The sequence below is a fragment of the Monodelphis domestica genome, chromosome 4 (genome assembly GCF_027887165.1).
Source record: "Monodelphis domestica isolate mMonDom1 chromosome 4, mMonDom1.pri, whole genome shotgun sequence".
NCBI classification, from domain to species: domain Eukaryota; kingdom Metazoa; phylum Chordata; class Mammalia; order Didelphimorphia; family Didelphidae; genus Monodelphis; species Monodelphis domestica.
In genome coordinates, this window is record NC_077230.1 from 73,770,797 (window position 1) to 73,797,590 (window position 26,794).

General features: G+C 33.5%; 1 protein-coding gene across 1 annotated transcript; it reads right to left on the reverse strand.

Annotated features, from left to right (window-relative positions):
• Positions 1-326: 326 nt before the first annotated feature.
• ATG3 (autophagy related 3) lies at positions 327-26,716 on the reverse strand. Its single transcript, XM_001362586.4, has 12 exons — positions 26,156-26,716; positions 22,773-22,814; positions 18,139-18,188; positions 15,584-15,654; positions 14,466-14,573; positions 11,586-11,635; positions 9,481-9,562; positions 6,240-6,274; positions 5,791-5,946; positions 4,769-4,896; positions 1,537-1,605; positions 327-585 (listed from the first exon to the last, which is right to left on the reverse strand). The coding sequence occupies exons 1-12, from the start codon at positions 26,225-26,227 to the stop codon at positions 504-506; spliced, it is 945 nt and encodes a 314-aa protein (XP_001362623.1). The 5' UTR covers positions 26,228-26,716; the 3' UTR covers positions 327-503.
• Positions 26,717-26,794: the final 78 nt, after the last annotated feature.

Sequence of the window (26,794 nt, forward strand, 5' to 3'; positions counted from 1 at the left end):
TTTTATATTATCCATATAAAATTATCAATGCAAAAATATTTTTATTATTTAACACAAACTAGATAGAGCAAAATTATCTAAATTTATTCTAGACATCATATAAAAGTTATAATCTAAAAGAGTGGCTTATTTGCATTAGAACAATTAATATCTAAAACTTTATAAGTGAATTAATTGTAAAGTTTATAAATCAGATAACAGTAGTAGAAGTGATATAATATATAACATATAAGCTGTTCTTTATAAATTTGAGTATGAAAATGATACTACTGCATCAAAAGAATGCTGGCATAAAGTGAAATATTTTATAAAACAAGCAAACTAAGTTTCTTTGCACACAGGTTTTTATTAAACAAGGCTGGTAATGGAACGTCTTTTGTTTAATGAATAAACATAAGTCCCTTTATTACAGAATTGTATTCATTGGTGAGTATGGTCACATCTATGGGTTAATTCTTTTAAAATTAGAATCAATAATTAGCATAGAATTTATTATCTCTTCATTACATTGTGAAGTGTCTTGTGTAGTCATATTCTATTGTTGGAATGACAGCTTGTACAAATTTCAGGAAAATGAGAAGATACCTAAAGGACTTTAGCTAAGGAAAATAAGATCTGCAAATAGGTTCCATGTTTTTAAGGCAACAATACTACTGAATTTAATGAACAGTAACATATCATAACTGTAATAATATCATCAGATGATATTAAAAGGTAAATATTTTGATAAATGTCAAATTGCCTACAGATGAGGCATACTAATATAATATAGTCACATGTTATTTCCATATCTATCTCAAACTGAGTGGTTTAGCTTTAAAATGTCTGTGACCATCAGATTCCATTCAGTACCTTTGAGCTTTGAAAAGAACTAGTAAAGGTCACAGTTTCTATTTTTTTAAGCTGAAGCAAGAACAAGGGGAAATCATTCCTTTCACAAAAAAAAGGAAGAAGATGGTCACCCAACTTATCAAAATCTATAAAACAGACTTAAAATTTGAGATGGAAACATCACAAAAAAGGAGAATGAGGATTAGAAAATAAGCCATGCTGGCAGACATAAAAAGCACTGAAGCAATGTGAAAAGATTATTCATATACAAGATTCATAAACTGAATAGCTTCAACTAAATCTAGCAGCCAACATGCAAATTCAAACTATGTAAAACTTGCTCTCTCTGGTATGACTAGTTCTATCTAAAACGCCGCGATGTGGTAAGCATCAGTTCAAAGTTTTCCTGGAGATCTATTTTAGGAGCCAGGTTCAGGATGTTTTCTGCCCAAATTTCCATGGCAACATGGATGGCTTTATTGAGACTTCTCCAACAGAGTAAAAAAAAAAAATCCAAACCAAATAAGTCTTACTAGATATAGATTAGATATAGATATAGGAAAGGCTGGCACCATAATCTAAGCTAAGATAACATGGCAGTAAATTATAAGTAAATTATGAGACCTCTCACTATAATAGAGGAAATTAAAATTCCATTAAAAACTACAGGTCAGAAACGAAATGCTTCTTATTTGCTAAGGATACATATGAACACCAAGTTCTCCTCCACCTTCTGCAACTGTCTCAATGATTTTTTTCATCACTTCAGCATGTCTGAAAAGTAAAAAAATAGCAGAGGGTAATCATACCAAAATGAAAAATGATATTTAGTCAATGGCACAAGGAAGAAATCTATTAGACTTATAGTTTTGTGGTTACTTTTTTGTTTAACATGCTGGTCAAGTCATTCACCCAGTTTCCTTTGAAAGAGAAAAGTTAACCAAAATAGTTAAAGATATCACATATTTCCATTATAAAAAGGTAGAGAGGAATCAGAGGGGTCAAATACTCCAAAAGAAAGTAGGCTTCAGAAGAAAATAGTTCATCAGGCAAGACTGATATTCAAGAGAGCCGTTGAAACACCAGGGTCCTTAAAATAGGCATTCTCATTGAAAAACTGAATCTGACTGTCTAAAAGACAAAAATAATCTGAGGTCAAGACAGGGTCAAAGGACACTGATCAAAAACAAGTGCCTGGGTAGACTTTTTGAACTCCTGTTTTAATGAGGTTTTTTTTGTTCTCTCTTTTACATAATGCTGTACAATTCTTTTTATTAAAAATTAATTTTATTTTTGTGGTAAAGATTTATGTCTGTTCTCGTATTCACGGCAGAGCCCTAATGCCAACTAGTGATGGCAATGAGAGGCAAAATCTACAGGAGAAACTAAAAGCACTTTAGCACAATGTCTAGAACACTGAACATAGAACATTGGTCTTTAATAAATGTTTACTGATTGATGGGCGGCTAAAAGGACATTCTCACAAACCTCAAATCATGAGATCTCTTAGAAAACTAACTTTTTGATAGTTTGGGCCCAAAGAGAGTTCTAAGTAAGTAATATTTGAAAATTACCAATTTGGTACCCTTCTCCTATTGTTCACAAAGATCTAGCAGCATTGTTACAACTTTTTTGGATACAAAAGTAATAGGTGAAAAGAAATGGAAAAACATGCCACAAGAAAGTCTTCTGAAAAAATTAAAGAATTCTATTCTATTACAACTATGATTTACTTGAACCTCTACAATGTGTCCTTTTTTTAAAGGAAGACAAAGGAATCATTGAAAGCAGTTAATGATAATTTTCTATTAGAAGTAATTAAGAAATCAGAAATATGCTTCTTTGGTTATTTCATTTTTTGAAGATTGTTTGCATAGAACAATTATATGGAAACAATAATAAGTTTCTGATAAAAGATTTTTAACATTATATGCCATTAATAAATGAAGAGAACCCATGCTGGATTGGTGAAGCCCAGTGAAACCAAAAACCATTCTGTACAGGGCTTCACATTTCTACTAGATTTTGAACTCAATAAAATACATTAATATGCAAAAAGTTATATGCATATAGACAAATAAGCAGGTATGTGCCAATATGTTTATATATATATATGTAAGTATATGTATATGTATATATAGAAATGTACCCTCCTCATCCTCTCATATTTTCTGGTATGTATGGGGAAAGGTACTATTTCTTTAAGAAGTAAAACTTAGTGAACAAAAAGGAGGAAGCAGAGTTAGTCAAGAAGAGATAGATCCTCAGTTATCTGCAAGAATTTTCTCTCCAGTAACTGGCAGTCAACAGGAAGGCTAGGTAGCACTCAAAGTAAGGGTGGTTTGGGTACAGGACGGTAGTGAGCACAAGTGAATATTCTTACTGATAGCAAAGTCTGATGCAGAGAAAGAGACCAGAGTTCTAAACCTGTCCTAAGAAAGCCTGATAATAAGAACAACTCATCAAAACAAAAGTTAGAAACATTCAATACTGTAAATTTTGCAACAGATACACTTAAATCAACCTAGCATTTGTTTTCCTACTTTATACCTTGTTCTTACTTCTGTATCCTTCTGTTATAAAGCACAAATTAGTTCAATATGTATTATTTTAATTAAAATATTTTAAGTATTAAAATAGTTTACTTAAATGATTTAATTTTAATTATTTAGAGCATTGCTTTCCCCCTCATTTATCCAGATTTGAAGTAAATTAAAACAGTTGTTCTATAATATTCTAAACCTAAATCTAAATTCTAAATCTAAAGATGTAAAACAAAAACAAACCAGAAGTGCCTCTGACACTTTACCTTTCTACACCCTAATTTAGTAATGAAAGGATTTAAATATATGCAAAATACATAAAAAGCAATATTTTCCACTCGTGTCCAAGTTGATTTAAATTTACAACTATATTAAACTTCTGCACCTCAAGTGCTAAGGAATTATTAACTAGGAGGCTTTGGCCTCCAAAGAGGCAAGAGGTCTGAGTAGCACAGTTCAGTTTCACATCAGCTTATTCCCTTCATGTATGCCAATTTAACAAATGACTGATAAAAATATGAAAACTACATATTCTCTTTTATATGTCCATACTGAAATGATCTTGACTCTTTCAAAATAATCTGCTAAAAAGTTGTACAATTTCTAATTCTTTTGGATTCTTTAGTCACAAAAATGAGGCCCATAATTCAAGAGCCTAGTGACATACTTGTGAGCTAGAATACATACATACGTGAACCAAGAAAAGGCAGAACAAATGCGTACATGTTGTTCAATTGTTTCAATTGTGTCCAACTTTTTATGATCCCATTTGAGGTTTTGGTGGCAAAGATACTGGGATGTTTTGCCATTTCCTTCTCCAGTTCATTTTGCAGATGAGGAAACTGAGGCAAACAGGACTAAGTGATTACACAAGGTTATACAGTTTGAATCAGGATTTGAATGTAAGTGTTTCTGACTCCAGGTCCAGATATACTATACATTATAACACCTAACTGTCCTAAAATGTGTAAAGATAACTGACTAATATTAATACATGAGCATGAAAGAATTGCTTTGTTTTTATTTTCCCTAAGTTTAACAGATCAAACAAAATGTCATTTTTGAGAAAGAAGAAATGAAATCTCATTTGTCTAACAAGTCTAGGTTTCCATATCTATGGAATAAAAAAGTTCTCAAGGGGGAAGCTGTGTGGCTCAGTGGATTGAGAGTCGGACCCAGAGACAGGAGGGTCTTGGGTTCAAATCCGGCCTCAGACACTTCCTAGCTGTGTGACCCTGGGCAAGTCACTTAACCCCCATTGCCTAGCCCTTATCACTCTTCTGCCTTAGAATTAATATCCAGTATTGATTCTAAGATGGAAGGTAAGAGTTAAAAAAAAAAACGGTTCCCAAGACATTCATCTGCATCATAAGACTTGTAGAAATCAAACATACCTGCATGGGTGAACTGAACACATGGGAGGTGGTGGAAGATGAGGATGATTTTCGATGGTCACTGTTTTCTTCACATGATCTTGACTGATGTCTTCATACATATGTTCTACTGTTAAAGGTTGCCGTTGCTGAAGGCCCAGAGTATGTTTTGAAATGGCTTAGTATCTTTTAATTAAAGGACTGATATCTCTCTATGAAAAGCCTAAAACTTCCCCTAATACTCTGTGATTTTTCCTTTCCTCTCCTTAAATCTTTAGAATCTGCTTTTGGGAAACTGATTCACCGAGGGTCAAAGAAGATGCCTGCAAGGAAAATGGCCACAAAGGCTACCTTTGTGGAACTTAATACCTCAAAGATACAGGTGGCACATTGATAAAACATAATTTCTTACCTCTAATTTACTTTGACCCATCACTTTCTTCTTGCTATCCCTTTGTCTTTATGTTGTGTTTTCTTTCAATTTGATAAGTTACACATATTTTAAAGAAACCTTAAGCAAAAAAACACAACCATATGATCTTATGGAAAGGTACTATAGGAGAGTGAGAGGCCTCAGAGGGATGTAGGCAAGTTTCCTAAACTTAGGGCTGCAGTCTCCTCATTTGTAAATCCAGGAGTGATAAAACTTGCACTACCTTAAACAGATGTCATAAGGAAGATACTCTTACAATTACAAGATGCTATAAAGTTATGCATTATTAAGAGATTCCTCTACTTTTATTTTTAACACCAAATCTAGGGGGAAAAAACCTAACTTTGATTCTTTCAAATTCTGGAGATAAAAGTTCAAATGTTTGACATTAGGTAGAACCAAGGTGCCCAATGGTAATAAAATAGTGATCTATATATTTTTAAAACATTAACATAATCTACATAGCTGAATTTACAATTCCTTCAAAACGTGAATCTGAGTTCAAAAGTATTAGGTTACCAAAACAAATTCTTGTAATCCTAAAAACTAGAGAACTTAAAAAAATCAAGATAAATTACTTTCATCAAAGAATATTTTCTTATAGTTTTACCTCATCATAGCCAAATAACCAGAGTCTTGGAGTCTGATAATATTTGTCATATGTGATATAAAGATCATAAGTTCTGGTTTGTAAAATAGCATCTTCACCTCCAGCATCATTTTTAACTTTGTTAGCTTCTACTATTTTCCTTGTGTCCAGAGTTGCCTGAGGTATAATGCCAAAAAAAAAATTGTTAATAAAGAAGACAAAACGTGTAGTGCTTTGAAAACCTTAAAATATTCTATTGGCCATTATTTATAACAAGTCCTACAAATTGTTTCTCCTACTCCTTTTCTTTTATAGTTTAGCTCATTTTCCCAAAGAAAAATAACAAAGTCAAAATTAAAAATACTCATTAGAAATTTTAAAGGTTATAAGAATGTACATTTATGAAAATTTTTTTGGAAGATGAATTAACCTATTGATGGAAATACTAATAAAGAAGTTCATTTACAAACCTCATCTGTTTCCAAGAGTCCACTCTCTTCATATTCTGTTAGGAAAAGAAAAAAAAAATGAATAAAAATAAGGATTAAAAATTTTCAAAGTATAAAAATACATTATCATTTCAGTGTGTCTAAAACATGTTTTAAAAGACAGTTAAGAAAATCATCTCTTGAAGATCTACTCCAATGCCTCACTGTAATGTGAATTTAAGTTGGGCTCTTAAAAGGTGTATGTAAAGCACAAGCTGAGGTTCCTTCTACTTAGCTAGCAAAGCTTAAGCATAGAACCTCTGAGTGGAATGTTTTGTTCTGTAATGATGACTAGCTTGCCTGGGAGATTCATCACCAGAACACTGGCTATGAACTGATTTTTTTGAGAGCCCAACAACTCACAAACTACTGCTATCTGGATGAGTGGAGGAAAGTACCACTCCAATATAATCATAGATCTTCAAAACAATGATGTAACTAAACAGAAAAATGATGGATTAATAATATGGTACTCTTTTACAAGTTTTATCCACTTGGTAAAAGAAAGAGGAAAACATTTAGACCCTTTTAGCCTGATATAAATGATAACTAAGAAATGGCATGAAAAAGCTGAAAATACACTCTTCCCACTGGTTATTACACTTAGATATAATGTGAATGTTCCAGAATCATGAAACAGGAAGACTTTTTCAGTCTTATTTGTAAGCTAGGAAACAACCAGATTATGCAAGGTTTCTCACTAAAAAGCTTGAGTTTTTAATCATGTGATCCTGAAAACAAGCATACACACCCATAAGGAAGAAAAGTATAATTTGTTACTTCTATAGAGATAGCAACAATTAATTTATTGCATGACTTGTGTGTGTGTGTGTGTGTGTGTGTGTATGCAGTTCTCACTTTACATAGAATTTACACAAATTTGACTTTACATAAAGAATTCTGAAAGAAATACTCACCCAAAAAATAAATAAACCACGTAGGCTCACTTCATATCATAGTAATAATATGTATAGCATAATAATATGCTCTGTCTCTCAGCTCCTGCCACAGTTTGGCATTCTGTGTCTCCTTACCACTCCTCCCAATAGAAAAAAAAAATGCTCCAAGTGAAAGCAGAACAGCCACAGGGAGAGAATACCACTACAATGGATGAATATCCAGGGAACTTTGGCTTGAGACCTCCAGTGCTGGGAGAGATCTTTACCTGTTCTGTCCACTTACCCACCTGACCTACCTGTCGAACCCCAATACCTGTTTTTCATCACTGTCCCTACCCCTGCATGTTCCTTCTATTCTTGCTTCTCTGTCCCCAGTCCCCATCTTTCCTTGAACCTTGTGTTGGCCACCTTCCTCCAAAGATATGTAGCCCTTTCCTTTTTCCCTCTCTTCCCTAAGACTGCAGACAAATTCGCATTATGTAAAAATCACTTCACAAAAAAAGACTGCAGAAAATTTCACTTATGCAAAGTTACAATTGTCCATAAACATCCACAAACCTCTTCTCCAATATCCACAAACAAAACTGCTTAGAAAACACCTAATTGCTGCTTATCGTTGTACTTCTAAATGAAACAATAATAATGACAGTAATAGGTAAAGGTAAAAATAGTAATGAAAAAATGAAAGCACATTTCTGTAGATATGTTTTAAAAATCACAACAAATATGTTTTATGAGAATAATTTTGTGTAATTATTTTTTGGTTTGGGTGTCCCATCTCCACAGAGACATTGTCTTAAGAATCAGACATGTGTGGGTCAATACAATGTATTTTACAAGCCGAAAAATATTTCTAAAATTGATGAAAAAGTATTCTGGATGTCATACTATATATGTTGGAAAATAATTTTTTTAATGTAACCAGAACATCATTAGTGTGAAGACTGGATTTAGATTTTAATCCCCAAAGTGTAAACCCAGTATTTAAAGTAGATCTACTCACTTTAACCACAAAAAGGTATGAACTAACTACAAAAAGGTGTGAACACCCATTTCATGTATAGAGTGGGAGGTCTGTGACCCAGGTGTGAAAGAATGGGTAGTCCTAGAGAGGAGCATCTGCTGTGATTGGTGGACATAAATATTAGGGAAGGTGACACAAGAGAAAAAGGTCTTTAAATAGTGGAAACAGAGACACACAAGGCTCATCAATCAGTTACTCAGACTTGGAGTGAAGATCTTCATCAGTCACTTGGAGTTGGACTGGAAGACAGACACTCAGACTTGGAGTGAAGACACTTGACTGTGGAACTGGACCCTTGGAGGAGCTCATGAAGGAGACCTCAGACTGCTTTCCTTTTAGACGGTCACCTTGGTGAGTGTAAAGGCTGACTTAGTTCCTTGCCCTTTCTGGAGGTGTGAACCTCCGAGAAAGGCCCATTGAGACTCCTGTCCCCTGACTGATGCCTTAGAATTTCTAACTGGTTCAGAGGAAGCCAGAGCTTTCTCTCTCTCCCCTTTTCTCTCTTCCTTAATATCTTCCTCTATTGTAAAATAAACTACCATAAATTTCATTTAATTGAGTAATTCATTTTGGAATTTAGTAATTAAATCCTTGGCAAACACCAATTAAATATTCAGTCCAACCATAATAAATCTCACATTAGTATATTTCAATAATAAAAAATTCCATTTTTTTATTTAAGTACAGTCTTATATAGGTGACAACTTTTTTTTTTAACACTTACCTTCTGTCTTGGAAACCCTTACCTTCCATCTTAGAATTAATATTGATTCCAAGGCAGAAGAGTGGTTAGGGGCTAGGCAATGGGGGTTAAGTGACTTGCCCAGGGTCACACAGCTAGGAAGTGCCTGAGGTCACATTTGAACCCAGGACCTCCCGTTTCTGGGCGTGGCTCTCAATCCACTGAGCCACCTAGTTTTCCCCCCCACCAACTTTTTTAGATAAAGAATTCAAAATAAGCACAACTATCTTAAATTTACCTTACTGAGAATTTTACTGAGCCTGACAATAAAATTCCTTAAATTGGAATTTCAATCTAAATTGGAATTTTCAGCATTCAAAGGTTTAGGAACTGTCTGTAGTAGAGTCAACATTAACCTGAAAATGCCCTTTGCCGTATGAACAATTCTAGTGTCAAATATTGCATGAAGTAAACTACATCAAGTCCTCACTGCTTCATCTTCTGTACTAATTATATTTCAAGAATTTTATTTTGATAGGGGCTAAGCAACATCTAACACATACATCACTTTAAAATTAGTATTCTATAATAATTCAATCAAAGGGAAAGGAAAAATACCTTCCATATCTGCAGCTTCTCCCTCATCTTCTTCTTCTTCCTCCTCACATAAAGCTGAGCAGTCTCGAAGTTTTACACTATCCTTTGAAAATCACATTTAAAGACAATTAGAGAACCATGTAAAAAATCATTTATAAAAACAGGAAAGTTGTCAAAAAAAAAAACAAACAGAAAATGTTTTCAGCTAATTTCAGCTACTTCAGTCCCTAGTGAGAAAAAAATTAAGTTAAACTACATCTTTGACATGGTTTATCTCAGAGTAAAATAAACATATTTTTACAAGTACTAAAAAATGTACTTACCTGCTAAAATTTTCCAACAGTATTCTATTTATTGCTAAGGCAAAAATTATGCTTAATTGTAATACTTTAGATGTTTAAAGCCATTGACTTAAATCTTCCCTAATTAATGCTAGACAAGCAAAAATGCTGTTTACAATATGTGGTTTTTACATGACTTATAGTCAGTAATCCTGAACTGAATATGATAAACATGATAAATTCTAAACTACTTTCATCTAGATTATCACTTTACCTATCTGACTTATCTTAAAAATAATGCTATCATGTCATCTTTTAATGACCACATAACTCAAACAAAAGTGAATCTGAACAGAATCACTGCAAATGAGGAAACATCTGGCACATGATTACAACAAAGACATGTTTTATCCCATATGCTGGGAACAGTGCATAAATATAAACCTGGATGAAAGCAAAATAGCAAAGAAAATGGAAATATCTATCCATAACTATAATTCACTCATGCTTGCAAAATGTATTTGCTTGCAATAATCAGAATAACAGAAGTCATTTGCCCAGTGCAAAATAGAGATAGAATAAGAGAGGAAAGATTATCAGAATAAGCAGAAACTGTTTCTGAAGATGCAAAGTCATTAGTGTAAAGCTTTTAACTTACTTCATCACCACTCAAAAAAAAAAGTGTGTTAACTTCCAAGAGTTACTTATCAGTCAGCACAAAGCTTTATCCTAAGGGACAGCTAAAGTTCTGTCATGCAGAAACTTAAAAATAAATTTTAACAAATGATCTATTAAATCCCGCACATACTAAAGAACTAATGGAAGATCAACATTACTCCAAAATAAAGAAAAGGTCTATTGTTAAATGTATGTGAATGAGCTATAACTTTTTGCCTATTATTAATTCAAATGTTCTTTTTATCAAGTATTTCTACTCATGTCAGAATATAAGAAAATTAACAATTATAAAATATATGTGCATACATACATATATATGTATGTGTGTATATACACATGCATATATACACAAAGGATTAGGACTGTGTAATTTTTTTAAAAGTGTGGTTCTTAGGTGGTTTAACAAAGCAATACTAAAATAACAACCACACATCTAATTTAGAGTTGGCTGGCTGGAAAATCCTCGGCAAAGGATAATTATCTCCCTAATCTAAGTATCATTGCCACAAAAATTTAATAGAAAAATTTTTTTTACCTGACAGTAAAACCTCACTGATTTGGAGTAAACTTCTCCATAATTTATGATAATTTTTGACAATCACTAAGCTAGAATCCTTTTTCAGTGTCTAGGAAGAAGATTCTTGCTAAATTAATACTGCATAAAAGATTTGCTAGGAGAATGTGTTTAAACTACTTTGAAAAATACTAACAGGTATGATTTTTAAGAGCCAGCAAGCATCTATATACATCTGCTGATTATTTGCCCTATTTTGCAGCAATCTTATTTTTAAGGCAGGAAAATCCAACAAGAATTTCTATTAGGTGGTCACATTAGTTATTGTAAATACTTGAAGATGAAACTATATTTATCCTAAGATAACCTGTAATTCAGAATGAACTTGTTAATTAATATGAACTAGTGAGATCTTCTTACATGTAAAATATCAACCCCCCCTTAAACAAGATAGATTTAGGAAAATATGGGAAAGAACCTAAGAGAAAACAATAAAATTATTTTGCACAAAGAAAAAAATTACAAAAAAAGTTTAATTTTGATAGTGGATTGGTCCAACATTTAAATTAGATAAACTGATATTAAAATTTTTATTTAAAAATGAGAAAAAAATTAACATACTCTTCAGATTAAATAAGAAATGAAACTAATACCTTGCTTTCCAGGGTAATCTCCTTAACTACTTCTGTCACTCCTGTAATACCTATAAAATTCAATAGATCAAAATTACTAATATTAGATTAAAATTCTTTATTAATCTGGTAGGAATATAGACTCTTTTGTCTCAGGGAGCCAAAATACTTTAAAAGCTTATGAAATCCTTGCAACTACCTTAAAAATTAGGAAGGAGATAGCTTTATTATACAAATACAGGCACTAGAAGCCCAATAAAATTTCATATCTTAAAATTAATAAAATCAGGTTCATTCACTCATAATCTTGTATTTCATACTATGTTACTTCTCAACGAGTTTTCTTATTCTATCATGGATACTTTTATTAACAGATTAAAAGTCTAAAAAGTATTGCTGTATAACAAATTTATTTCCAAAAAATTTTCCCAGCAAAATTTGAGCTATTGCTACAGAAGAAATTCTAAATATATGTAGAGATATTCTACAATCTCTAGGACCTAACTATCTTGACAAGAATATTCTAAAAATGCATTTATTTTTGAACCAAATAACTGGCAGTAGTAAGTTGCCAAATTACAAATATCTACCAATGCTTTGATAAAATGTGAAGAAAATACACAGGAGGGAACCAGAATCCTTAGTCATTCAAAGAAAATCAACTGCCAATTATCTTTAGTGCCTGTACCATTTTGATAAAACTTGAATCTATTAATCCCCTAAATTCCTGCACTAAAGCCTACATCATTTTCTCCAAAGGAAAATGGCACAATTCATATTACTCTAGAATAAACATTCTACCCAGTAGCAGGGTTTGTTAGCGGGGGTGAACTAATGGATATACTCAAATTAATAACAGAATATTTGTCACAACATAAATACGTATTATAAAACACTTCTCTGAAATTATGCAAAAGGTACTTTTATTCTCTTAAAAAAACATGTGATTCTTCAAACTAAATAAAAAGAAACCCCAATTCAATCAAAATTTCATAAAAGTGAAACCACCACTGACAACAGCAGGAAAGAATAGGTTGAAATTACTCTCACATATAAGGTTACATTCTCAAAACTGTAGGAAAAACTACATGGTATTAGAAGATCAATTTTAGAACCTTAAGGTCAAAGATATTTTCCATAAGAATAAATGCGTCCTATATGCAAATGAATACATTATTAAGCAAGAAATTGTATGAGCCTTTCACTTATAAAAATGATACTTTGGGGCCATAATCAAAGAATCTCAGAGCTGGAAGAGACCTAAGAAATCATCAATTTCAATCCCTACCTAAAGCATGAACCATCTAAATAATACTCAGTTTCTGCTTGAAGACTTTCAGTGAAGGGGAACTTACTACTTCCTGAATGGTTAGGTCATGAACTAAGCTGTATTTCCAGGAGTGGTGATGAGTGTGTTGCTTCCACTTCTTTCAGCAACCAATGATATACATTTGCATGCTAATAGAATAAACTAAAACTGGCTAAGTGAATAAACTCATGATCTTGACATGAACCCAGTTCTCTCACAGAAAGAAAGAACTAGTCTCAGACCACAGGACACCTTATAATACTATATCTTTGCTATATCCTCCAGGCACAGTAAAACTCTAGAATTACAAAACACAATAGCCCAAAACTTTCGGGAAAGATTAGCGAAAAGGACCACAAAATGCCTCATACTTCTGTGTGTGGGAAAGCATTAGTTCTAAACTTTAAATATAGGTGGGCACTTTGGAATTAGAGGTGCTGTTCAACTAAAAAAACTTAATTTGTCAATGGCATATAAAATCAATATGGGAAAGTAATCCCTTTCAATCTCCACCTCCTCAAACTATAGTTTGTACCCAATTTCTGGACCCAAAGGGAATGACTGACCTAGATCTTCTCTAATTCAGAGACAAGTAAAGAGGTGCCTTCTCTAAGGTAGATTTATAATTGAAGAAAGGTGCTTTTTATCTGATGCAGACTTAGAAATATAAAGAGCTAACTTCTCTTATGCAATGGTTTAGAAAGCTAATCCATTCCTGAGTAGGAGGATATATTCTTAATATTACAAGTTGGTACTCAAAATACATTTTCCCCATAGAAACATGTTATAAATGATGACTAGATATAATTAAAAGTGTGGTACTATTAGTACCACAACTGCTATATTATGGATAAAACAAGCTTACCCATTTATAATGTTGTTTCTATGGGAATATGGGTTTTTAGAGTTTTAAGCAAACAATTTACAAACTTGTGGAAAGAGCAGTGGATTTGTAGTCAGAAGATATGGGCCCAAGTCCTGGCCCACCACTTATTGACTATGTGACCAAATGAGGCAATATATGTAAAGAACTTTGTAACAATAAAAAGCTGAATAAATATGTTATTGTTTTTAAAGTTTGAAAATGAAAAACTTATATTATAATGTATAACAGCATAGGTCAAAGCAGAGCAATCAGCTAAGATCCCTTTTAAGATTCATTCAAGCATCCATCAAGTGTCTACTATTTGTAAGGCACTATGGATGATACATAAAATAAATAAGACATGATTCCTGACTTCAAGCAGCTTACACTCAGCAGTAGGGGGAAAGGTACAGAAATAATACACAAATAATACAATAAGTTGCAGAATTGTTGCCACTGAATAGGTGACTTAGATATTTAAAAAATTAAAAAAGGAAAATAAAAGGAACAAGCAGCTAAGACTACAAGTACTTAAGGAACCCAGTAATTTTTAGAGTACAATTTTTATGTCTTTTATTCTTATTAGCTTAAAAATAAAAATTTGCAAGTAAAACTAAGCCTCATGAACAAATTTTGCTTAAAATATATAATAAAAGATCATGAAGTTTGTTCAAATTTTCTACATGCCAGTCTGTTCCATTTTCTAATTACCACTTTTTTTACTTACCTGAGTTGTGATATGTATCTACCCATCCCCCATCACCATCATCTTCTTCAATTATAGCTTCCAATTCATCTGAATATTCCATTTGTTTGCACCGTTTGTAGCAAGGCACTAAAGAAAAACAACAAATGCATTTACCAACTGATCCTTTAGGGAAAAAGAAGTATTTGTTCTTGGTAAATCTTTAATACACAAAAAAGAATAAATATACCTTAAATGGATACCATATTTAAAATGCTCCATTGAAAGGATCTAAGTCATAGTCTATTCCTTATTCTGTTTCACAAAACTCTTTGACTGGCAAAACTGCCAGGAAAAATGCCAAACAGGCTTCACTTTTATTTACCATTATTCTCTCTGCCTAGACATGGAAGGCAGTGGGTTGAAAATAAAGGTGACACTGAGGCATTTAGCTGACATTGTAAAATGATGGCTCTAATATTCCATGCAGGGAAAGAGTAGGTGGACAGGGAGAAAAAGCAAGGCACCATCTGCCAGTCAACAGGGTGGTAGAGGTGCCTTTCAACTTGCTAGGTTGCTTGATGAAATCTCAAACCTGTTTTTTAATCATTTTTCATTCAATTTATTTAAAGGATAATAAAGCCAAGATAAAAGCACACTTAAATCTACTAATGTGTACTATTTTATTAATATCCTGCTATCTGACGTTTTAAAAAAAATGTCAGTTAGCAATTCTTAATCTTCTCTCACTTGGAGGGTCTAAACTCTGGGTAAAGAGCAATTTACTCAGAATGGATGCCATGAATATTCAACTATCTTTTCAGTTAAGGCCAAAATCAAACTCATTAAAGGTGAGATGCAACACAGATTCTGATTTTTCATGGAATAAATTAAATGAAACCTGGCTTTGTAAAGAAAAAAAGAGAGAATCAATTCAGAAGACTTCCTAAGGCTTCATATAATCCACAATTATTTTTAGAGTATATAATTTCATTAGTTTTCATAACTTTTCTCAGAGGCAAGAAAGCAAATATTCATTAATACATGTAAAATTAGCTTGGTCAATGAATACAAACATAAGTTTTTATGTTTTGTGCAATTATATTTATTTTTAATCCCATAAGATTTATAATATTAGACTAATATGCAAAATATCTTACCATTTTTAGTTACCAAAAACTGTTTGCCATTTGGTAGGTATGCCTTGACTTTCAAATCTTCGCCTGTTGCCCTTAAAATAGTAAAAGTAACAAATACAAAAAATAAAATATAAAAAAATAAATAAATTAGAAGGTATTTTGTTCATAAGCTTGAAAATGAAGCAGAGAATCCTTTCAAATCTGCCTAGTACAGTGTCTTATTGAATATTATCAATACTTTTCAGAATGTGTATCATAGAGGAATTTGGAAAATAAAAAGTGATTTGCTCAAACATTCCAGGAGGAGACAATACTTATACTAAGAACTACATACCTATTTTTATGATGAGTAAATATGCATTAAGACATATTACAAAGCAAATGTTTTATTAAAAATAAGGGGGAGCTCAACTAAATATAAACTTAGTAATATAAAGGACAGAATATATGGAACTACGTTTGCTCTCAGAACAAAAGTCATACTATCATCCCATTCAAGTTCTTTATCTTATTTTGTCAACTTTTAAGGCAAAGGCAACATAAAAGGTAGTCTCACACCAGGTGTAGTTTGGAAGATCATCTCTATCAGATTTAGAATATATTAATGTCTTTGTCCGTGGCCTTGCTTCTGAATTAAGTGTCAAATTAGTGGCTAGAGTCCCAATTGAGTTCCAGATGGGATATAATTCTGTTTGTCAAGATATATAGCCTCTGATCAGCAGGTCTATTTCAAAAACACCTGTTAAAGACATGTGCAAAGGTTTAGAGGTAGACTGCTCAATGAGGCTGAAGTGGATGGCAGGAGCATATAAACATAATTAAGGCTTATCTACATTTTTGGCCCTTCCACATGCTGGGCTCTATCATGCAGCACTAGGACCCTGTTAACCTCTTTTGCCCAGTCCCATCTCATTATGCTTAAGAATCAACTACATTAGATCATCTGCTTCAATATCAAGTGAAGTGAAAACAAATGATTTAGGAATAACATATTCAAAACACAAAGCTAGGCGGTATAGCACAAAGTAGCCTTTTGTTTTAGCTCTACTGTAAGCCTGGTCATATGGCTATTCTGTGATGTCAGGCAGAAATGTGGATGCAGGAATCAGCGACATGAATGAATTCAAAGCAGAAACAAAACAATCTACTAAACCAACTTTACCATTATGTACTTAAAAAGCATAAATTCTGCCTATGGACAAAAAAATAGACTACCAACTCTTATTCTAACCAAGGCATTAGAAATTTTGATCAGGCAATTCTGATTATAAAGAAAATCTAAAAGAACATTACCTTCACAATGGTTAGCATATTATATAAGAATTTCAGATGCAAATAAAAGGGTTTTACTGAATTTGTTTTTAAGAGAAATGCATTTCCTTGATATATTAAATAGTTTTGAAAGTATTTGAGGAATTATAGCATGCTTGGTAACAAATGCATGATATTAAAAGAAAACATTTTAATGTCAGACAGTAAATCAGATTTGTAAATTTGTAAGTTTAAAACATGCATAAAGATTGGATAAAAATAGTCATCAAAATGATTAGAAATGTGTTCTGAAATGTGCCTCAGGGAGGGAAAAATGTCAACGAAAAGGGTGAACATGTAGTTAAAAGTATTGACATTAACAAATGTTCTAGTTTAGAAATCAAAACTAAAGTGAATATAGAAATTGCCTATCCCTAAGGGGTTAAAACTACAGTTGAAACTCATCTAAAATCTTCATTTAAACCTAATTAATTCAGCTTTGAGGATAGCATATAGCAAAACATAAATTAAGATCCCACAAATTCATGACTAGCAGGCAGGAATTTACCTCTGTACTATGAATGGAAAAAAATTTTGCTAGATAAATCTAGAATATAAGCAGCATAGGTATATTTGTCCACCTTTGGAAAGATACTTCAATAGCATACACTTCTATAGAAATTATTAATTACAAATGATCTTTATTCATGAAAATGGTTCCTAGAGAAACTGTTTTAGCCATTATAGTTTGTTACTATATACACATTTGAAATAAGATTATTCCACTTAAATATTCTATTATTTCATAGTCTTTCTTGAAGTTTTACTCTGACTTAGTGAGGTTTTCCTATTAACTACTTTTTAAGCCTAGAAAGCCTATTAAAGGCTCCAATTTACAATCACTAACCTTCAATGTTTGCAAACATGTTTTAATGTAGTTATCAATTTCTTAAGAGGAAGCTATACTTTTGAAATACCTCAATCAAATGTGTCTCTAGCTTGAATCTTCAAACTAAGGTCAACAAATTATTTTTAAAAAGCTGAGGCCTAAGAATTATTAACAAAGAAGATCCAGGTAGGGGGGAAAAAGATTTTTATCTAAACAATTTATACAATTTTTGCTTTCAGAGCAAAGGAAAAACTAATTTTCATTTCCTTCTCTATTAATTAACTTTGAGAAACACTTTGAAGTACTTTCAATATTAAAAGTTCCTTGGTAAGTATGTCAAAATCTGAATATTTTGCAACTGTGTCAAATTCAGCTTCCTCTAATTCTCAAACCATAATCTTTATCTAAATGTTAATCCCCACTGAAACTTACTTACCATTGCCATGTTGGACAGTGATGGACTAAATGGTCTCCAGCTGCCACAAACTATTCAAGTTTGGAGGAAAGATAAAAGAAAGAATAAGAAAGGTTGAATATCATTGGATATAGTGTGGCAAAATACCAATCTGATTAACCTTGGTAACCTTAGTAAAACATATGAATTTAAAATGCATTAAGGCACTAAACCTGTTCAACCAGTCTTCAGACCTATCTCTGATGATTATTAAATTTCAAGTGTTTAAATATCTAAAAAGGTTTAAACTAAATTTGAAAATAAAACAAAATATTTGAATTAAAGATCACTATCACTGAGTTATAAAATCACCATCTGTGAAGATGAAAGTAAATAAAGCTACAATCTAATGTATATGAATGAGAAACAATATGGCATAATGAATAGAGAGCTAGTCTTAAAATCAAAAAGATGTGAGTTCAAGAATAGTACTGAAAGATTATTTCCTGGATGACCACTGTCAACCCATTAATGCCTTTAGGTAACTCTAAGACTCTAAGTTACAAAAGAGTTGTTTACATGAATCAATGGAGAGTTTCTACAGTAGGAATTTCTTCCATTGCTGCAAACACAAGTCCCAATACAAATAAACATGTATAAACATAAAATACAAGCTTCATTTGTTGAGATGTTGAGTGTCAGGACATCAGAATTCATTTAATTCAACCTCCTACCAAATTCATTAATCTCCTCTACAATATCTGACAGTTGGTCATCCAGGCTCTGCTTGGACATTTACTTTATATTCACTAAATCACAAACTTCCTTGACCAGAAAGAATTTTTTTCATTTATTCCACTGCTCCCAAGCAAGATTCCAAAAAAGGATCACAGCCCGTTATATGTATTCTAGCATTTTATACTTGTTTATAGCTGAAAATTCATTAAGAAAGACTGTAGGAAAAATACAGATTAAAAATAGATACTATATACACAAAAATCAAGTTTACACACATTGTGGCATATGCTTTTCACTTCAAATATGCTCAATTTTAACAGTATATTCCAGTGTCTGAATGTTGGACACTTAAAGGAGAAATGGAGTAATAAGGCTTAAGTAGGTTTACTTTTAGAAGTCTATAGAACTTCTAGACTGACTCGACTAGACTAACTACACAAACTGTATAATATGCAAGAGCAAGAGTATTTCTGAACCAAAATAGTGGTTTGTTTTTTTAAGTTTCATGTCTTATATTTAATTTTTCAGTCTGGTCAAGAGATGAGCCCATCTTTATGAGAAACAGAGTAGTGTGATATCCTAATAAATATATTTGGTAGTGAGAACTAACTTAAGCAAGGGACATGCATATTTTCCCAACTACTACTATTTCCTAATCATTTATTGCTAAAGAGCATATTGCACTGAGAGACACACCCTACATAATTTTTAAAATTTAATTTTAATTAATTTACTTTAATTAATTAATATAAATTAAATTAGTTAAACCCTTACTTTCCATCTCAGAATCAATATTGTGGATTAGCTCCAAGGCAGAAGGCAATGAGAATTAAGTGACTTGCCTCAGGTCACAGAGGTAGAAAGTATCTGAGGCCAGATTTGAACCCAGGACCTCCCCTTTCTAAGCTGGCTCTCAATACACTGAGAAACCTAGCTGCCCCCAAGTTTTCAAAACAATATAAAAATTTTTTTGTTATACCAAAAATGGCAGATTCACCATAGATAGTCATTATGGCTATATACCATCAAATACTTTTAAGAATGACATTTTAAGAAAAAAAAGATAGTAGTAAAATAATTTCATACTCTAAAGTCTTAAAGACATATCATAAGTTACCTAGTCCAACCCAATTCATTTACAAATGAAAATGCTGAGAATCAGAAACAAAGCGATCACATGGCTAGTTAGCAGTAGAATTGGGACTAGAACCCAACCATCTTAAAATGTTAATAGTGAAATTGAGACACAGAATTCCAACAGTCTATCTAGAACAGCGGTTCTCAACCTCTCAATTTGTAGCAATGAGAATATATAATGCATATCAAATATTTACATTCTGAATCATAACTATAGCAAAATTACAGTTTTGAAGTAGCCACCAAAATAATTTTTTGGTTTGGGGTCACTGCAACACAAGGAACTGTATTGTGGGGTCACAGCATTAGAAAGGTTGAGAACAACTCGTTCTAGAATGTATGGTTAATATTACCCTAGTTTCCTTTCCAAAAGTGTCTCAAAACAAGTTCTAAGAAATGGTAATACCACAAAAAAAGAGCTGAGATTTATCAGATACACAGGACTACTTTGCTGTCTTCCTTCCTGTGATTTGTTTCATATCTCATAGACATTAAATTCTAGTTAAAGACTTGAAGGCATTAATACTACTGCCAAAACTTTAGCTTTTATTTGGTGACCTTTCTCTAATATACTATCAGTTCATAGGACTCAACAAAAACAATGCTTCTACTCAATAACAGATAGAATTCCTATTTAATCCTGTCTTGCTTGAAAAAAAAAAAGTTTTTGCTAAAAATATTTAAAGGTATAGTTCTCTAATCAATATTACAGTATTTTTTACTAACAGATAATTAATGCATGCCTTTACCCTTTCTCCGATACCATAATACCTTCATAACATGCAATTAGATGGAAAGAGATGGAGATATTTTAGTCAGGGTAAGAACAAGAAAAAAACAGATAATACCAACAGGCTGCAATTCCGCCTACAGTTTTCTTCTTACAAAATAAGCGAGCATTTGCCCATGGCATCCCCTTTGTAAACTTGAAGATTTCAGGTACTTTAACCTTCTCTATATTCCAGTTCCAGGCCTAACCTGTGTGTCGGTTTGTTTTGCTAAACTACCTTTTATTTTGCACTCTTATTATTTATTATATGAGACAATTCTCTAAGTGGAAAGAAGAATACATGTGGAAATGAAGGTGATGTAAAAAAAGATATTAACTGAACTTTTTTTTAAAAGAAATGCATCTGTCCCAAACAATTTTCTTAGCATGGCTTTTAGGCTTTCGACTCTTTAGAGCAACATCCAAAAGACATCTACCATACAGTTTTGTGTGTGTGAAAGCAAATTGTGCTAAAACTAAAATTTTGTTAATTTTTCTTGAATGCCAGACAAGAAATTAAAAACATGTCCTTTTCCCCTTGATATCTCACTATCAGAATTCATCAGGATAGTGTTAAGCATGGTACTACTATTCTAAAAGAACCAATTCTTCCGCTGAAGGCTACCATGCTCATAAGATTATCCAACACAATTGCTGGTTGTGACAAACTAATTTCTTCTTCATCAATCAGGATGTTCATCACATTTTTTTCCCTTTTGGAGAAAAAGACTAATTGGAAGCACTTAAATAACAAAAGTCCAAAAGATATGTATTAGTTCTTTAAGAGCACTTTAAAAGATAAACCAGATACAACCTTATTTTTTTTCAACTATTTATAAAACTTGAGTATTGATAAAGGTATATATAGGTAGCACTGGTATGTAAAAGAGTCAAAGAATAAAACTGATATGTCCTTCTGAAATTAAATCACACTATTAAGTAAATGGTAAATTTAGACTGAAAATCGACCAAGACTTGATCAACCTGCTACCAGCTCCCCTAATAGATTAAAAGAGCTCGAAAGCAGTGGTATTTAGGCTGGTGGAAGAAGTACTAAAGTACATCAGGTGCACAAGGGCAGCTATATAACAGGTAGCCCCCTCCTGCTGTGTCTTTTATGACTTCATGATCTTATCTTCAGGTTCCTAGGGATTACACTGCTAATTTAATCAGGATTTATCCCTATAATGAGGAGCAAACAATCTAAATTATAACAGAAACCCACTATTACATAAATTTTTGGACTATATTATAGGCAGATTCATATTCTTTATGACTTCATGAGAAAAAGCCTAATATAATATCCCTATATAATCTGTTACATGTATATTACCTTCTATTCCCTTAGTCCATTATCATTAAAGGGGTTCCACTTTATTTGTTAAGTGTGAATACTGAAAGGAAGGGTGCAACCATTCAGTATGATAAACAGAAATATTTAATTAAAAACATTTAAGCAGTGTCTAACATTGTAGCTTGCACACAGTAGAAACTTTATACTTGTCAAATACAAATGGATCTTTCAGAAAATTTTAAAATGTAAACTTAAAAGAGCAGTCTCTAAAAGGGAGATCTGAAAACACATTGCTCTGCACAGGTAAAGCTAAATGACAAACTTCAAGCATCAGTGCCATATTAATCTGAGAAGAGCTTGGATGACCTGATTTTCTACATTATATCTATTCCTTTGCAAAGAGGAACTATATAGACATTTGGCAAGTAGAAAAGGAAGAAGTAACTCCTTTAACAGGAAGTCCTCCTTAAGTCATCATAGTTGTACATTTTTGTAAAATCAGAAATCATGGTAGAAAACCCTTAATTTTAGTTCAAGCAAGGTAAACATATAGGAAATTTTTACTGTGAGAAAGGAATCCTGCTGTAAATTTAATACAATAGGGTTTATGATTCAAATGGATTTATGATCTCGTCAATGTGGAATACCCTTCAATGGTATAAAACGTCAACCTATTAAAATTAAAGCTAAATGCTACAAATCTTCTATAAATGAATCTAAAAGAAATTAAACATTTACCTCTTCTGGGGTGATCACACCTGTTTCCTTAAATTTTGATTCCTGAAACGAATCAAAAGAAAAGAGTTCACTTTGACATAAGCATAAAGCTATTTATACATATGCTCTAGCTCTCAATACACATTTAATCTTTACAAAGGTTTTGTCATATATACTATCTTTACTGCAAAAGCAAGTGAAATGGTATAAAGATATTCAGAAGCACTATTAAGCCTATCCAATTTCTCCTCAATTAGATTTTGAAGAAATCTTAGAAATAGGACTTCTCTTTCATTCTTCCTCAAAAACCATCAAAGTGCTCAGAAATAACTTCTCTGATGAAACTGCACTAGTTTACTATTACTTTACTATCAACTGTTTAGTCTAAGTCAAAGGATTTTAATTTGATATTAAAAGTTTCAGTAATTCATTAAAATGTTATATTAATCTTTCAATTAAAGTAAGTTTTTGGCATAATTAAAAATGTTATTCATTTTATTTAGAGTTGGAGCTAGAAGTTGAGTTGAAAGGGTCTTGGCACTCATCTAAATCCCCTGATTTTGTGACAAATAGACCACTAAAATTAGACAACTAGTTAATAATAATAATAATAGAGTTGGGACTGATTAGTTAAATAGATGTTTTGTATACTCATTTATTTTTCTTTCTAAATAACTTTTAACTTAATATTTAAAGGGTTTTTTTTTTAAGAATGAAGAATTCTTTTTAAATCCAAAATTACTTTTACTTGTGATTTTCAACTATTTCTGCAGGTCTCCTGTGTTTCACAAAAAAAAAAAAAAGCTTTCTTATTTGTTCTTTACTTCATTTCTAATAATATATGCATAATATTAACTCCCATTTGACTCTTAACTAAATTTTCTCATGTTCCTTTACTTTCAAGGCAAAGATTCCTTAAAAGAGCTTGGTTATACATCTTTGTATTTTAAATGGCTAAAATTACATGCAAAACCAGCATTTGCTTGTGAAATAGATGAACAGTATTATTCTCATTTTTTGAAAATTCAAAACTGAGCAAGAATTTAAATTCTAAGTCCTAGATTTTTAAAAAAAGTTTTAGGTCAATGAAGCATAATCTTGAAAGAAACTTGTGAATGAGCATCAAAAGTACAACCAACATGAATTTTTCCCTCAAGGTGATCTAATTTTGGGATGTTTAAAAACTACATCTATGTACTTATTATTCTTTCCAGCTTGCCAGTAATAGCTTTCTGTCCCAAACAAACCAGGTCTTAAATATTCTGGAAGATGTTTAAAAACAATAAGAATTGTAATACATTACTCAAAAATAAGACTAAAGGGTAGTCAGATAATCCCTAATATGACCAGAATTTCTTTAGTAGGGATACACACAAATCTAATGGCTTCTGACAGAAGTTTCAAAAGCATGAAGTAGCTTCATTATGTACAAATTTGTTGTTTGAAAAATAGAACTATTTTTATGATTCCTATATGTATTAGTTTACTATCATTAATTTAAGAGGACAAATTTATCAGTCCCTACTAAAGCCACCATATTACACCTGGTGCTAATTATATTAGCCAACTTTATCTAGCTAAGGATAAGGAAATAAGAGAAATTTAGGGGAGGGGTGGGGCTCTGTTGGCTGCAAATTAACATTTTTAAGATTCAACTTTGGTTATAGTTTTATACTTTTGTTTATTTATTTATTATACTAATAAAACAAATAAATGGAACTTTAAAAAACCTAGAAGAAAATGCTGTTTGATATTTCCAAGAGCTGGTATTGCAACTCTCCCTCGGACACCCAAAGGAATAAAAAAATATTCATTTTAAACATTTTTAGACATTCCCAAACCTGTATTCTGAACAACTCCTATTGGCTTACTGTGAAAGGGATATATATTGAATGATATTGAATGATAAAAGTTTCCAGGAGAAGATGTTTTTCCTGTCTCTTGGTGTTGTAATAGGGTTGTCAAACTCCAGCAGCAAAATCCCCAAGAGCAGCCTGTTTTATACTTTTGTTTATTTATTATACTAATAAAACAATTAAATTAAATTAAAATGTTGGGCATTGAAAGTACTTTTCATAAACAATTTCTTCAGTGAAAGGCAGCAGGGGCACAGTGGATTTAAAAAAGGGCTTCTGGCATTACTAGTTGTGTAATCCTGGGCAAGTCACATAATGCTCTCAATTCCTCTTTCTCCCTCTAATTCTCTAGGACCAAATTTTAGAGAAAATGCTGAACTGTATTGGCAGAGAATTTCATGGCCTCATGCCAATGAAATCAAAGGTCTGACACAAAAATTGCAGCATAAAAATAGTTTTAAATTCCTCTATTTTGTTCTAAAACTTCCTTAACCCCTTTTTATCCTAGGAGTAGTCTATACCCTAGATACCACACCTATATCACCCAATAACTTGTGAGTTCAATCGTATTTGTAAAGTCAAGAAACTTTATTCCAAACTATTCCAGATGTGATGGTTTTAAGCTCTAATTTGGTTTCTGAGTCAACTGCACTGCCATCCATCTGGGTGCTGTATGGTACAGGTGTCAAATTCAGGTAGCAAAACTCCAAAATGTGGCCCAAACCATATTAAAATGTAAGTGGGAAATGTTTAACAAAATAAATATATAATACAATACAGATGGTATGAATTTTGTGGTTTCTTAACTCAATATGCAGACAGCAGGGCCCGGGTTTTCTTTTGAGGTCTGACACCATGACACACTGTAAGGACTGGTGCCTAAGAAATCCCCTTCAAGTCTCTGACATTTGACATTAATGATCAACCAAGCTCTTCTTGAAGAGCTTTACTTCCCAAGGCACTCCACTCCACTCCACTTTTGATACAACTAGTTTCCCTAAGTTTTTCCTTACAGACTGCCAAAAGCTGCCCCTCAGTATCCCTCGCTCATATTTGCTCCCAGCTCTTCGGTCTGAGGACCATATAATCCCATATGCTGAAATACTAATATAGATACTAGAACAAGACACATATAGAGACCAAGAATGCCAAAAAATAAGTCTGAGCCTCAACGGGGGGGGGGGGGGGCACAAAAAGGAGGAGAGGGGAAGACTTTGTAGCAGCTGTTCCTTAGGTCACCCTTTTAAGAATGGGTCGCCCCGGTGTCAGGATCTCAGCCGACTATTTCCCTCGCCCTGACTTCTTGGAGACTACAGTCCTCAGCAGCTGACAATCAGCCCAACACGGACAGGTACTCGGCGACATCCAGATAGGTCCCCAGCACCAACTCTAGGATCACACACGTACTTGTGCCGTCTCTGCCAAGTGTCCCCTCGGGGACAGCGAGTCATTGGATCCCCGTTCCCTATCCCACCCCCATCAGCTCCCCAGATGGGGGAGGCGGGATAGGTGTCCCTGTTAGCCCCTCTCCGAGCCGGGGCCGGTTACCTTGAGCACGGGGGTCAGGTACTCGGCCACTTCCAGCGCCTTCCCTTTCACCGTGTTAATCACGTTCTGCATCCCGGGGCCGGGGCCGACGGCGCGGGGTGCTGGCCGCGCACTAGGCTCCGGGAGCTCGGGGCGGGAGTGGGGGGAGGGGGGCAGAGGGACGGGGCGGACCGGGGTGTCCTGCCCCACGGCGGCCGCCTCACACCCCACAAGCGGCCCCTGCGGGGGATGGGCAGACGGATCCCGGCGCGAGGGCTCGCGACCTCAGATCGCGCCGGCAGCCAGGAGTTGAACCAGGGGAAAGTTGGGGGAACAGAGGCGAGCGAGCGCGGCGGCGCACCCCTCCCTCCGGCGCGCGCCTTCTCCTTCCTGCCTCACACGGGTTCGCACCCCTTCCTTCCTTCCCTCTCTCGCCGTAGTTTAGAACCCCGCAGCCATTGGAGGGCTCACATGACCCGGGACTCCTCCTGCACGTGATGTGAGGGAAGGGGCGGAGCCACATTCCCGCCCCCCCCCAGCTCTCCTCCCATTTTACACCTCCACCGTGCGCCTGCGCAGTGGATCCCCTTAGCGGCTCATTTCTCGATTGGTATGCCCTGGTACCAATTCTTGTAGTTCAAGGAGCTGAGCGGTAGAAAC